At 41.4% G+C, this 16,053-nt stretch overlaps 1 protein-coding gene across 1 annotated transcript; it reads left to right on the top strand.

Moving 5' to 3' along the window:
- The first annotated feature begins 185 nt into the window (after positions 1–185).
- Positions 186–8,392, top strand: LOC134577114 (indolethylamine N-methyltransferase-like). The gene is made up of 3 exons (XM_063435770.1): positions 186–353; positions 5,614–5,821; positions 7,670–8,392. Exons 1-3 carry the CDS (start codon positions 200–202, stop codon positions 8,088–8,090), a joined length of 783 nt encoding a protein of 260 aa, XP_063291840.1. The 5' UTR covers positions 186–199; the 3' UTR covers positions 8,091–8,392.
- Positions 8,393–16,053: the final 7,661 nt, after the last annotated feature.

Below are 16,053 nucleotides of genomic sequence, written 5' to 3'. Positions count from 1 at the left end.
ATTCTTTTTAATGCAAACTAATTAGCATTTTGAGACTCCAAAACTCTCTTGAAGCATATAAGTTAATAGCTAACTACTAAAAGAGTCAAACTGACATTACATGCTTAACTGTAAATACTGTCTTGGGAAAAATAAGATTATGCTAAATCCTTATTTTCTGCATTTATTGTGTAGGAATTATTTCTAGGTACGACAAATCATGGAGGTGGTGTCAAAAGAAAGTGCCTCATATGCAACTTATTTAGATTCCAGAATATATCTGGACACCTTCTATGGTGTAGACCCTCAAACGCAGGAAGTAGATAAAGAATCCAAATTTGTCCTCTCTTTTCTATCGAAAGCATTTGCTTCAGGTATGTTACTTGTGTTGCTTGTATTTTATTCTATGTTTTACTATTTATGATTGATATTGTCTTCTGAAAAAATGCATCACCATAGTTTCTTTTAAAATCAAATGCGGTCCAAGCGGCACGGGCGGTGGCCAGGTGTATCCGACCGTCGACCCGCAGATGCCACTATGGTACCCCACTACAGGTATTCCAGGCGGGCATCCGTCCACACAAGCACCGGCAAATGACTAGGCGAGAGGCAGACCGCGCCAACCCGGGAGCACGGTCCTGCACCCACACAGGCGGCAAGGAGAACGCCGGACGGCCCCAAAGCCCCAGCAGCATGCCAGAGCACAGCACGCCTGACCGGCTAACCACCGAGTGCCGAGCAACAGCACATGGAACAACCAGGCTGCACCAAGCCAGCAACCGCCCTAAATCACTGTCCCAACAGGGAACAGCACCTGGGCAAAATACACCTCCACGGGTGACCACAACTCTAAGAAGATGGCAGCAACCACTTACAGGACATCGAGCAGCGACTGGTGAGCCATGGGGTACCTCGTACACGAGACTATACAGATCTCCCCCTGGAGCAACAGCCTACACATCACCCCCTAGGGCACTCACCTACCTGTTCCCGAACACTGGGGTGGGGTGAACGACCCAGACCGAGCGCGAGACTGATAAACTGTTGCCAATCACCCCCATCAACCGACGCCAAGAACCTACGAGCCTTATGACCCACTCCTCTGACCGCCAGAAAAAATATACAGCCAGTGGATAACGGTGGTGATCATAACTGTTATAAAAGCATATTTTTTGTATATATGCCCATAACCTGCTATTACACCTAGGCTTGACACTCATGCTTGTTCACTCACTCAGTGCCCAAGGCACCCACGTCAGTTAGGATAGCCTGTTTACTAAGCCACAGAGATTCTCTTACCTACTGAGGTTTATCACTATGTTACTGTTCATGCATAATGTATAACGCATTGCTACAGGCTATAGCACGCTAAATGAGGCACAGCAGTTAACGATACGCGAGGCTATAATATTTTATATCATCTAAGGCCTAACTAATGAAACCCCAAACGTATAACTGCCCACCTAAGCTGTGTTAGTCTTATAAGCCTATGTTATGCCGCACTAACCTATGGCAGCGGTCCCTGGTTAATTCATGCTATTTTAGGCCACTTATGTTTTTCTGTTCTAACTAACCTTGCACCTCAATACTGATATACGGCGCAGGAGCAAATATCTGACAAGCGTCATTACTGTATATAAAAGAAAATGTGCAACACCCTCCAATACCTAACTAATGTTAAACCATGAGTATAACCGTTTTTCCTTGCCGTTGTGACACTGTAAGCCAGATATGTCTTTTCATAACCTAGTTTAACGCTGTTATTAATAATATTATTGGGTGTGACACAAAGTTTAATGTTAACTAAGCTTACTTCCTACCATGTTCCTACTCAACTACCTTTAAACACAAAATTTGTGCTAGATATTGCATGTATGTACATAGTGGGGAATTACGATGAAGCATAAACATAACTAACCCCATTCAACCTCCCCCACTAACGACAGACAACGTGGTATGGATGAACAGGCCACAGCATTTATTATAACATAAATAAATTACTGTATAACACACCCATAACTCCATATATTAAACTCTTCGTTCTGTAACGAAATATAAATAACATATATACATATACAATTCAACATACAGTGCTATACAGAGACCCCCCGTCCTTGCCAATAAACCTACAGTGGCTCCTAAACACCACTGCCTCTCACCTCCCCCCCGTCATAAAAACATATTCCAATGCCTGCCATCAGCCGACCTTATCCACGCTCGATGGGCACGAGACCTCAGGCAACCTAAAGTTAAACCTTTTGAAGCAGGGGAGCCTGAGACCTGTAAACATAAGGAACTTATTCCATCCTTAAACATAACCAAACGTAATTGGCAAGGACATACCCCTGACTCGCTGTGACTAACTAAACCTACACGGGGTGGGCGGGCGGGAAGCTGTTTACTGGCCCGAATCCCAAGTGGCATTGAGGTTAGACCTCCCCCTACTAACTCACATAGCCCTAACCCCTCCCACACACATACACACACTACCAAAGACCCTCCCATGCATCTATCCCCACACTCCTACATGTGCCCTTGTCCGCTTAGCTGCGCTAACTCCCCAGGGCCTTGTACCTCTCTGTTAAACTGTCTACTATGCGTTGGAGGAATGCCGTTGGGGTACCTCACAATCGACTGTTAAAAAGCTTATGCACAACAAAAATAAAGAATAAAAAAAAAAAAAAAAAAATTCAAATGCTGGCAGTGCTAGCACCACATTTTTTTTAAACTAGTACTGTCACTTCTCTACAATTATATAATTGAATAAAACATTGAAATTGATCATTCATTGAGATGCCAGTGACAGGCCACATGCCTTTTGGGGAGATTAACCAACCCATAATAGTTGTTGAAAGGCAATTATTTTCCCAATGCCTGCATCGAATTTAGTGATGGCACTGCGCATGCGCACGTAATGTTGTTTGCCGGGGTTTTAGAGCCTGTAACAGTCCCGGCACTCCTATACAGTGGGCTTTGAGGTGAAGCTTGGATCTGCGTTACAAACTTTCTGACTATTGGAATATTTGAATTGTGAGGCAAGGACACAGGAGAACTATTGTAGGCACTATGACAGTTTAATTTAGATAAAGTTGTTATAGTAAGTACAGAGTTCCTTTAATAAAACTAAATTATTATGGTGCTACAATGTCCCTTTAAGAATACACCCCTGCATTTCTTTTTTTTTTTTTTATTATTATTTCTTTTTGGTGTGATTTGCAGGTTCACAGATTATCAAAGACATTGCATAGTGAGACATGAGTTATTGTTAACGAGGTCGCTTTATGCCTGTCTGTTTTACTGCACAATTATAGTGGTGGCTAGCGAGGTGTAACAACTAGTATTGATGGCTGGTAGTGAATATATGTGTTACAGATGGTTGTTGCTCACTGTGTGGGAATGGTAATGATCAGTGACATAAAGCTTGTCTTATGCATTGGTGAGGGTGCAGCTATATTCAAACTCAGAGGCTAGTAAATCACGAATTAAATATCATATACAAGAAAAGAGAGCGCTAGTACTAAATAGATAACTGACTAACGTGATAACCAATGAATAGTCTAAATAAAATAAATAAAAATAGTATTGTAACTATTTCTGTAAAAATCAGCAGCTAAAACAAAATAAATTTCCTATGTAGAGATGCACATATGAAACCTACATGTGCACGAATTAAATATCGGGCTATTAGTGCCTCTGGGGTTAATAGATCTGACTACAGCTAACACAGCATATGATTTGGATTACAGCTTACGACTTCAAGACTGTTAAAGATCGTCTTTAGCTCTCTCAGCCACTCTTAGAGGGTGAGGCACAGTCACCGAGCAACCCAAGTACAGTATGTTTGAGTCGGTCGCTCCAACTATCCCTATCCGCAATCCGCTCCGGTGCAGCACCCCTCTGAGGCCGATCCTGCCTGGTCGTTGGGTCAGCAGCGTGTGGGCTTTGCGGTTCATGTGTTCTGCTCTGCTGTGTCAAAGTCCTCCTTGCACGGGGTACTCGCCAACAAGGACCCCCCGGGCAGCCCACGGCTCAGGTAAGAGGCGGCCGACTTGGAGGTTGTGCCGTCGTGGCTGATGCTCAGAGTGCGGCGCCTGTCTGCGTCTACACCTCAGCGTTATCACCCGAGGGACACAAAGCTCCATGCCTCGTTCGTCGGCAGGTAGGTACTGATGGGCAGGAGGTTGTCTGCTCATTTGCAGTTTCGTCCAAGGTTGTGGGCACATGTTGTCGGATTATTGCATGGGCGGGTCCACCACGAGAACAGGCTGTAAGCAGGCCTTCAGCGAGGTGGGCTGAGGTCTGGCGGTCATCTTGATATGGGCCTGTATAGTGGTGTGGTATTACCTCTGAGTGCTGACATGGGACACGGTTGGGCAGGATAGTGGAGTGGCGGCCGTCCACTCCACTCACCGCCGGCAAGGTCCCGCCGATACAGCAGAGATCTCTCCCCTGAGGGACTAAAACTCCACGAGCAAGCCTCTCCTCGGCTCCGGTGGCCCTTGCACACCGAGGGTCGCAGTTGTTGGTCAGTTAATTTATTGAAAGTTACTGTTTATAGGCTTATTAGATCAGGTTTTGCAGGAGCTGGTCTTTCCTGCGACCATTCCGTTCGGCAGCCCGGCCCCGCCTCCCCCCACTGCTGCATTTCTAAAGACACTGACAAGCCATACAACATAACCAAGAATTCACATATGCATGCTGAAATGTCCATGCAGGACACTAAATTCACACACACACAGTCATTGACATGCCATACAAACAAACCCCTGCATTCATACAGACTCAGTGACATACCTTAAAAACTACTGCACTGGACCCACAAGCCCATTGGGTGGCCATTGCACTTAGGGGCATCTGATCGCAAAAGTGTTTTCAGGGGCAAAGTCAAAAGTGCTGCCCTTTAACAGCACAACCGGACCCCTGCAATATATAGGCAGAAGGGGAGGAAATAACAGCCAGCAACCTCCTCTCAGAGAACACAGAGAAGTGCTGGAGGAAAGCAGAGAGGAAGTGCACAGAGTAGGATAACCTAAATGTACATTTTGAATGCATGTCTGTATGTGTGTCTGTGTCTCTATGTTTCTATATGTGTATCTGTGTGTCTGTGTTTTTGTGTATCTATCTGTATATTAGTGAATGTATCTGTGTGTCTGTGTATCTTTCTGTTTGTCTGTGTATCTGTGTGTCTGTATATGTGTCCATGTATCTGTGTGTGTGTGTGTGTCTGAGTATCCGGATGTGTGTCAGTGTGTGTATATGTGTGTATGTGTATCAGTGTATAGGTATTTGTTTATACATCTCAGGATTCCTACTCCACACTACATACAGACACACGAATAAGCACTTCACTCACTCTAACAATACAAACACAAACATACATTCATACACATGCACTGTGTGAACACAAATAAATACAAATTGGCTTTTATTCACTGCCTTGACTTTAGGGACTAGATGTATTGTCAATTACATTATTCACTATTCAATAACATTTTTAATTCATACCACCCATCATACAGAATGAGATTAATTGTTTTTATAAATATAGTGAATGTGTTTAATATTTTCAAATATCTGTGTTCCTTATATTTATCTTTGCAAAAAATAATCTTTTTTTTTTTTTTTTCTTAACAGGTTGTATACAAGGGGATAATTTGATAGAAATTGCTGCAGGTCCAACAATATGTCATATTCTCTCAGCCTGTGAAAATTTCAACAACATCTACCTGACGGATTATTTCCAAAATAACTTAAACGAAATCGGACTGTGGTTGAATGAGGACAAAAATGCCTTTGATTGGTCTTCATACATAAAACAAGCATGTGAACTGGAAGGTGGCAGGTGTGTATTTAGCGTATGCAATGATTGCTGTTTGTCTCATGTGTGACTGTAAAATATCTTTTTGCTCTCTAAATAATAACACAATACACAAACCAACAATAAATACTGGTGTGAGCTTAGAATTATACAATCATGATTGTCAGGACACTCTACATCAATGCATTCTTCCAGATAAAATACTTTTAAATATATAAAAATAAATCGTGATTACCTGCATTAATTCTTGTTAAAGTACGGTATCTCTTTTACTTTCAAAATTTTGCTAATAGTAAAGATGATTTATTAAAATATAAGACAAAATTATATCTAATGAAGGACACACGGAAATTAGGGAAACATGAAAATAATAGTCAATGTATATTCTGAATGGAAATTACCCCTACATCCATGATAACTTATTTGATCCAGATAGCTGGACTCTACTGGTCTAGTATGTAGCAATGTAAATTACAATGTTTCTAACATATTTAAATACTCAAATATGTTCCCCATTTTCTAAAACACTCTCAAATGCATATATATATTTAAAGGATGTCACATGAGAGAAGAATGTGGTTATTAAAGGGACACTCCAGGCACCATAACTACTTAACCTAAATTAAGTTATGGTGTCAGGAGGCTCCTGGTGGAACTCAAACTTTCTCAAACAGTTTAACTCCAAAGTTGCCTCCAGCTGCGATCTCCACTCCCATCAAGGCGGCATCCGGCTTCTGAATTTTCACTTTCAGGAAAAGCAGAGTGCCAACAGACAGGAGTGTCACTGATTGGCTGCCAGTGATCATCTGATGCTCTCAGTCAATCAGTGACTCCTCATTAAAAAAAACTGGCTTAAAAAAAGGTACATTTCCTTCCAAGCCAGTTTTGTGAATTGGGAGTCACTGAAATTTCAGAAGTGGAGATTGCAGTTGGAGGAAACCTCAGGGGGGTTTAACCACTTAGGTGAGAGTGCCTGAGGTGGCCTCCTGACACCATAGCAGCTTAATTTAGAGAAATTGTTATAGTGCCTGGAGTGTCCCTTTAAGCGTTAATCAAAGGTTTTATGGTATTAATTCATCCACCATCCCCTACATTGTATGTCATTTTCAGCAAGGTAGTGTCCAACATTGAAAACGTATGTGTATTTACTCTTTATTTCACTCATTTTTATCACTGATGTAAGTTATTGCACATAAGACTTAAAGGACCACTATAGTGCAAGGAAAACATACTCGTTTTCCTGGCACTATAGTGCCCTGAGGGTGCCCTCACCCTCAGGGTCCCACTCCCGCCGGGCTGAAGTTGGAGGAAGGGGCTCCCTCAGCGCTGGGGACTCTCCTCCTTCTTCAGACGTCATCGGCTGAATGCGCATACGCGGCAAGAGCCGCGCGCGCATTCAGTCAGTCCATAGGAAAGCATTCTGAATGCTTTCCTATAGACGTTGGCGTCTTCTCACAGTGAAAATCACAGTGAGAATCGCGGAAGCGCCTCTAGCGACTGTCAATGAGACAGCCACTAGAGGCTGGATTAACCCATATGTAAACATAGCAGTTTCTCTGAAACTGCTATGTTTACAGCAGGCAGGGTTAACCCTAGATGGACCTGGCACCCAGACCACTGCATTGAGCTGAAGTGGTCTGGGTGCCTATAGTGGTCCTTTAAGTTGAAGAAATGGTGATGTGTTGATATTTAGCATCAAGAGAGAAATATTTTTATTGTTATCACACGTACATTTTGAACGTATGTGTCTATCTATTATTGTTGAAAAAAAATCTAATTTTACATGGCACCAAAGTGCAAAAGTCTTCATGTTTCAGACTTCCTGAGCAATTGGACAAAAGCAAGTCTGAACTTTCTATCACTTGATTTTAGGTCAACACCTGAGGAAAAAGCAGAGAAGATTAGGGGAAAGGTCTCCTTTCTGAAATGTGATGTCACCCAAGCCAACCCTCTCCATCCACTTTCACTGCCTCAAGTGGACTGTGTGATCTTCGCATCATGTCTCATTTGTGTTGCTACAACATTGGAAGAGTTTATAGCGTATCTAAAGAATATTGTGACTTTGTTAAAACCTGGAGGATATCTCATAGTGTCTGAATATCTCAGAGCCTCTCAGTATGTTGTAGGGGATAAATTATTTTCTGCTCTTTCAGTGGAGGAAAACTTTGTCAAGAAAGCAATGGCCGATTCTGGATGTGTTGTTGAAGAGTTTCATGTACTTAGGGACCTCAACTCCCAAGGAGAATTTTACGATAGTCAAGATATATTCTGTTTAAAAGCTCAAAAAATGTGATGGCAGACCTGATTGAATATTATCTATGCAAAAGTTGAAGAAAATAGGGGCCACTTTCCTTTCTTGTAAAATAACATTCCTGTTCAAGACGAGCCATAATTAAAATCTCCTCGTTGACATCATCTTCACAAGGTTCTCCCATTTTTAATCATCGGACCTCGTTACTTCTTTTCTTTTACTTCCCTTTTCCTCATTATTCTAAAACTATCCCTGACTGCTACCCATCCTTCTTTCAGTTACACCACAAGTCTATTAAGATTTCAGTTGAACACAATGTTTTATGTGCTGTTAACGTGCCAAATAATAAAATAACCCTGTTTATAACCCATTTAGTGCAATCCCTAATGAGTATATATTCTTTAAATGTTACAAGTCAAGAATTTAAAGGAACACTATAGTCACCTAAATTACTTTGGCTAAATAAAGCAGTTTTAGTGTATAGATCATTCCCCTGCAATTTCACTGCTCAATTCACTGTCATTTAGGAGTTAAATCACTTTGTTTCTGTTTATGCAGCCCTAGCCACACCTCCCCTGTTTATGATTGACAGAGCCTGCATGAAAACAAAAACTGGTTTCACTTTCAAACAGATGTAATTTACCTTAAATAATTGTATCTCAATCTCTAAATTGAATTTTAATCACATACAGGAGGCTCTTGCAGGGTCTAGCAAGCTAGATAACACATTATTTCCCATTATGTAGAGGCAACTGCCTATAGGTGGATGTCTGAATGGTGGCAGCTCTACTCTTGGCAGCACAACTAATTCTAGATTGTATGATGGGGGCTCAGTAAATGAGGAAATGAGAAGACAAAGCAAGTGAGGAGAGAAAAGCACAGGAGATACGGTAAATTAGGACAGATACTAGGAAAGTGGGAGAAGCCAAACAAAAAGCAGAAGCAAAGGGCAGGGGGTTATACCAAAAGCACAGGCCAATATGACTGTAAATAGAAGGGGCTAGACACATGACTAATTTAGAAGGATCTGAGATATGTCTGAATGTGGAGGGAGGGAAACTGCATATATGATTGATTGGAGGGAAGAGTCTGGGGGACAGACATTCTCTACACACACACAGACACAAACACACATAGACATGCATTAAGACATTTACACACACTGATGTACATGCACACACTACACACACACACACACAATCTCTGTGTTTATATATACAACAAGTTTTGCTTTTATTAGTTTGGAAGGGAAGGTGGGATTGGGGGTACCTGAGAATTCTGTTCCTACACACACTTATCATGTAAATCCAGTCATGGTCATCATCTCTTGTGGACCATCCACATACATTAAGAATGAAAAAAGAAAAAAATGTCGAGCCTTTAAATGAGACACCTTGAGGTAGTATGCAAAAACAGGGGGTTAACCCCTAAACAGTGAATTTCAAATGTGCATAAAAAAAACAAAAAAATAAAACAAAACATTTCTACCTATAAGTGTGTCATGTCTTTGTGAGAGGAGGGTATAAAATCTAACCTTTATTGGACCGTTTAAAAGTAGACGGAACACTTAGAATGAAAAAAGAAAAATGAAAGATAAAAGCAATATGAGGATAGTCCTTGCTGGTTTGGTAATTATAGCAGAGTTAGAAGGTTATAATGATCCCAGATATGCCTTCGAGGGCGTCCTGAGCCAACTTGAAACATTGTTAGAGCCAGTTCTTTACTTACCGCGATCTATAACGGCTAACCAACACTGAAATTACATAGCGTCTGCAAGTTTTAGGAGTTGACAGTCCTCCGTAGGGCAAATACCTTTCTCTCCCCATTACTTAGAAAACTTTATTTTTCTCGATCAGTAGCATTATTAGGTAAGGGGGGTTCAGGAACAGAGCAGGTTTTTTGTTAAGGGGCGCCTTCGAAGGCACCAATGATCCATATTGCTTACTAAGGAATATTCATCTGTTCGGATCTAGCTGTAAATTCTTGTAATTTACTTTTGACAGCTTTCATTAATAGCTTTAATTTATACATAGGAATATTAACTGCTTAATATTCCTGCTTTTTGTCCTCTTATCACTGTATCTGGAACCTTATGCATATAGAGAAACACAGTATCTGAAACCTTTTGCTAACTGTATAAACTGCTACTAGTATCTCTACACTGAGATACCGAGAACCTACACTACTGCTAAAAACAGCATATCTGTGATCATTATAACCTTCTAACTCTGCTATAATTACCAAACCAGCAACGACTGTCATCCTATTGCTTTTATCTTTCATTTTTCTTTTTCATTCTAGGTGTTCCGTCCACATACATTTACATATTGTAGTGTTTCACCTGCAAACTGTGTTTTACATATTCTGGATAGGCTCACTCGGGGCCAGACTAACATGGGGATGGTGGAGATGCAACTCCAAGCCTGGGCCCTATAGTAGACTGTTGGTTCACCATTGGTGGAATAAGACCAGGCTAGTGATAGACACTGTTTCCACCACGGCATTCTGGCAGCTAATGAAGTATCACATCCCTTCCACTGCCTTATCAGGCCCAGCCCACTAGGAAAATACAGGAAGGACAGCACAACTCCTGCTCCAGTTTCTGCAGGGCTAAAATCTCCAACTCAACCTCACTCCCATCAATCCTACCCACCTCTATGCTCTCTTACACATACCTCCCCTCCCTTTACTCAAATCCCCCATCAATCCCATTCTATTCCCCTATCCACCCCTAAAATCCAATCACTTTCCACACTATCCTCCCATTAACCCAATTCCTACCTCTCTATCCTCATTTTACTCAAATTCTCCATCACTACCTTCCTAACAACATCATTTTCCTAATCTTCCCAATCCCAATTGCATGGGTTCGGGGGATGGTTGACTAGGAGCGGGTAATGCTAGTAATGCAGTACTGGGTAGAGCAGGTAACACCTGTGTATTCATCCGTCTTTGACTACGCCTCTCTCTAATACGGTTGTCAATAAGAATTATATAGTCTATAACATCATCCAGAAGAACAGGCAATTCCCTGGATGCTATTTCATTCAGTATGTAAGCGGCCAAACCCTCCTGAAAGGCTGTTACGAGGGCGTCGTTATTCCAAACCACTTCAGCTGCTAGAGTGCGGAATTCGATAGTATAATCCGCTACAGATCTGTTACCCTGTCGGACCCTAAGCAGAGCTTTGCCAGCAGAGGCAACCCTACCGGGTTGATCAAACGTGCGTTTGAAAGCTGTCAAAAAATCTGCAAAGGACATAGGAGACGTGTTCTCCCACATGGGGTTGGCCCATGCTAAAGCTTTCCCGGACAAGTGGTTTATTAAAAAAACTATTTTGGTTCTGTCAGTGGGATAGGAACGTGGATTCATCACCAAATGGTGCAATAGTAAATGGTGCAATACCGGTCCTTAGAAAGGACTGGTTAAGCACACTAAGAATAGTCAGGAGACAAGCCAAGTAAAGGGAGCCAGAAAACAGGAGAACGAGAAACAAGCCGAGGTCAAAGGAATGGAGAAAACAGGAGAATCGGAATAACAAGCCAAATATTCGGTAACCAGAGAGAAACACGAGCAAATTGCAATACAGGTATCATAAAACCACAACAGGGCACTGAGAGACAGGAACGGTAAGTATTTAAATCCTGTGCTTAATTCTGATTGGATAACTTCCAATCAGAATTAACAATCACACGTGGGGGATATCTATACCTCCCACTGTGAATATTGTGCTGTTGCTTTGAATATTGTGCTGTTCGGATAAATGTGCCGGCTCCCAGCGTGCAGCGTTATACATGCTGCCGCTGGGAGGAGAGGAGGAGGACGCTAGCGGCGCATCAAGCAGAGAGGACGCCGCTCGCTGACGGGTAGGGGAAGAGGGGACCGCGGGCGGCGACGGACCGAGAGTGAGTGCTGCGAGAGGATTGCAGCCTCCCCTCAAAGCCGCGGAGCCCTGACACAAGGATCCATACTAATACATACTGGTGCTGGTGATGCCAGGTCTCAGCTGTCGGGATATGACGTCATGATCAGAGTCTTCAGCTCTAGGACTTCTGTGAGGAGCAACTGGCTTCCACCACTCCTCGTACCTCCAACTTCTCTTACAACAGGGTCACTGGCTGCAGCCAGGGTAAAGACATATATTTTAACATGATTCCCGGCAGCTGAACACACAAGCCGCCGGTTACTGTTAGACTCAGGGGCAGTTCCAGAGCACAGTCTTGGGAGGGGCACTGTAAGATTATTTAATTGCAGTGTGAATACAAAAAAATAATAATGCAAGTGATAGTTTGCTTTACTGCTGCTGGCCTCAATGATGTAACATGCATTGTATGGAGATTTTGTGTAGATTGTTAGCTTGTATGTATATGTGAGTATAGAGGTGTGACTATGGAAAGTTGGGAATGTGATTGTAAAAGTATGTGTATTTGGCAAATATCACTCACTCTCAAACACATACACATATAATACCTTCAAAAATACACACCAAGCACACTATGTGCTTAGCAGGGGTTAATGCAGACCAACACATAATAACAGCAAGTAACATAACATAGTAAGGCACAGACTCAGATGTGTGCTGAAAAGGCCATGGTCTTTTATTTTGTTTACAAATTAGACAAACGTAACTTATTTAATTTAACCCCTTAAGACCGCAGCCAAATGTACAAGTTGTGATCCAAAAAAAACTTAAACAAAACCTGGCATTTGCGCTATATGAACCGTAATTCACCTCTTTCATATTAAATGCACCTACACTTATTATATATCATTTTATTCAGGGGAAACAGGGCTTTCGTTTAACATCAATATTTAGGTATGGAACATAATGTAATATGAAAAAAATATAAAAAAATGGGAGAAAATAAGAATTTGTAAAAATTTTTTAGTTCTACGTGACATTTTAACTGTGAATGTCAAAATACTGTTTGCTTTTATTGCAATACAATACACATATTTGTATTCAGCGATGTCTCATGTGTAAAACAGTACACCCTATGTACAGGTTTTATGGTGTTTTAGGAAGTTACAGGGTCAAATATAGCGTGTTACATATTTCAGTTTTTTCACATTGAAATTCGCCAGATTGGTTACGTTGCCTTTGAGACCATATGGTAGCCCAGGAATAAGAATTACCCCAATATGGCATATCATTTGCAAAAGTAGACAACCCAAGGTATTGCAAATGGAGTATGTCCAGTCTTTTTTAGTAGCCACTTGGTCACAAACACTGGCCAAAGTTAGTGTTAATATTTGAAAACGCAAAAAAATAATTTGAAAGCAGATTTAGACCAGTGTTTGTGACTAAGTGGCTACTAAAAAAACTGAACATACCCTATTTGCAATACCCGTGGTTGTCTACTATTGAAAATGGTATGCCATCATGGGGATAATTTTCATTCCTGGGCTACCATACGGTCTCAAAGGCAACCTGGCAAATTTTAATGTGAAAAAACTGAAACGCAACCTGACTTTGTCAACTTTTGAAAACACCATAAAACCTGTACATGAGGGGTACTGTTATACTCAGGAGACTTCGCTGAACACAAATATTAGTGTTTCAAAACAGTAAAATGTATCACAACAATTATATCGTCAGTGTAAGTGCCATTTGTGTGTGAAAAATGCAAAAAATTTCACTGTCACTGATGATATCGTCGTTGTAATATATTTTACTGTTTTGAAACACTAATATTTGTGTTCAGCGAAGTCTTCCGAGTAAAACGTAAATGTACAGGTTTTATGGTGTCTTGGAAAGTTACAGGGTTAAATATAGTGCAAGCAAATTAAATTCCCTGAACTTTCGGCCTGGGTTGTCAGGCACGTCCTGCAAATTGTAATTAATAAAATGACCTAATTATGTAAAATTATTACATAAATATATACGTAGAATTATTATATATAGATATATGTGTGTATATATATATATATATATATATATATATATATATATGTATATATATATATATATATGTATATAATTTTTTTATATTATATTTATTTATATATAGGTATATATAGTGATATATATGTATATACTTATGTATATAGATATATATATTATTTCGTTCTACATGTATTTTGATATCAATATATATATATATATTAGTTTTAAAATACAGTTAGAACGAAATTACGCATGTTTATATATTTTTTATCTATTTATTTTTTATTATTTTTTTATTTTACTTTTTTTTTTTTTTTAATTCTTTATTTATAACAAGGTTGAACACCATCAATACAAACATATTCAATACAGACATCGCATACCGGACACATTCACAAGCTTAGACATGTAAAAGTTACATCATGCTGGGTGAAGCCCGAAAGTGCGGCTGTATCGATGGCATAGTTGGTAAATCGTCTCTGAAGTGTCCAGATATGTAGATGGTGTCCTTCCAATTTTCAATATATATAAAATCCAAAGAGATCTAGAATGGCTATAGTGCCTGAAATTGAGGATCAAGTGTCGAAGAATACACATACATGGTGGCAGAGCCTTCATGCTATCTAAGATCCCCATCCAACCCCGGTATCGGGGGCACCCAGCAGTATAATTGCACGCAGCTATAAACTTTCCATGCCATAGTGCCCCTTACCTAACATAACAGAGTCGAGGTTCAGGAGACGATGGAGTATAATATGAAGCCATTCAGATGAATAATAAGTGAAACAGGAAAGAGAAAGAAAAGGGGAAAAATAAGAAAGATATGTGAGAGTGGGGATAGAAAAGGGAACAGGGATAGGGGTCGTACGGGGAGGAGGAGGGGGTAAGGGAAAGAAAAGGAGGGTGTGTATGGGAGGGGATGGTACAGTCACATTACCCCTAACTCCAGTGTATGAAGTCATATCTTTAGTCCTATCTTTTGTAACTGTGATCCTAACCCGGAGCAAGACAACTCCCAAGTAGACTTCCACAGCCTGGAGGCTTCCTAGTGGAGGCCCCCATATCCCCTCCGAAGGGGAGTAAATCCGGCGAATATTCGGAGAATATTCGGATCCCGGGAGTTGCATAGAGGGAGTGGCGCAAATACTCCAACCTATTTCCCGCGGCTCCTAATCGCCCATGCCACTGTCTATCCAAGGTGTCCAAATTTTATCAAATTTCGCATTCGTGCCCCTGACCCTCGCAGTAAGTTTATCCATGAGGAAGTTATCTTTAATCTTTTGCAGTAAAACTTGAAGTGGGGGAGCTGAGGCTTGAAGCCAAACTTGTGCAAGGGCCCTCCTTGCCGCTAGATTCACCTTATGAACCAGCTTCTGTTCAGTCCTGGTCCAGTCCTCCAGCGGCCTGGCCAGGAGGAACACCCACGGGTCCAGCTTTATCTCCCTGCCAAAGATATCCTTTAATAACCCCGCCACTTGCCTTCAAAAAGTCTGGGCCACAGGACATTCCCACCACATGTGCAAATAGGTTCCTTTTTGTCCACAGCCTCTCCAGCAAACGTCTGAAGATAACCTATGCATTCTGCAAAGCTTCACCGGAGTGGTGTACCACCTAAACATAGTTTTATAAGCATTTTCCTGCATGGTTACACATATGGAGGAAGTCGCCACTGCCTCCCAAATCTCCTGCCAATCCACCCCTTCCAGTTCTTCGCCGAGATCAGCTTCCCACTGGGCTATATAAGTAAGCTCTCCCCATTCTGAGGTGGATGTACTCAAGTGCGCGTATAAGTTTGTGATAAGGCCTCTTGGGAACCTTTCCTCAAGGCATAGGGTTTCAAAGAAAGTAAGCGGTTTCAGCGCACATAGTTTATTTGCCGGAGTCTGTGCATAGTCCCTAAGTTGAATGTACCTAAAGAAATCTGACGGGCGCAGAGCAGCCCTAGTTTGTAAGTCTTCAAACCGAAGAAGTGTACCGCCCTCGTAGAGTTGACATAAGCGCTGAATGCCCGTACCCTCTATCCCTTTAAATTCCCTAGCTTCCAGTCCTGGGGTGAAGGCCTTATTCCTCAGATAGGGGGTCAGCGGGGACTCCCAGGAGGATGGCTGGACAAGCAAT

The sequence above is a fragment of the Pelobates fuscus genome, chromosome 11, assembly GCF_036172605.1.
Source record: "Pelobates fuscus isolate aPelFus1 chromosome 11, aPelFus1.pri, whole genome shotgun sequence".
NCBI lineage: Eukaryota > Metazoa > Chordata > Amphibia > Anura > Pelobatidae > Pelobates > Pelobates fuscus.
The sequence above is the reverse complement of the archived record's forward strand: the minus strand, read 5'-3'. Positions and strand labels throughout refer to the sequence as shown.

Coding starts and splice junctions, on each gene's coding strand:
- LOC134577114 (XM_063435770.1), top strand. CDS start 200: ATGGAGGTGGTGTCAAAAGAAAGTGCCTCATATGCAACTTATTTAGAT. Junction 354..5,613: donor ATCGAAAGCATTTGCTTCAG/GTATGTTACTTG, acceptor TTTTCTTAACAG/GTTGTATACAAGGGGATAAT. Junction 5,822..7,669: donor TGTGAACTGGAAGGTGGCAG/GTGTGTATTTAG, acceptor ACTTGATTTTAG/GTCAACACCTGAGGAAAAAG.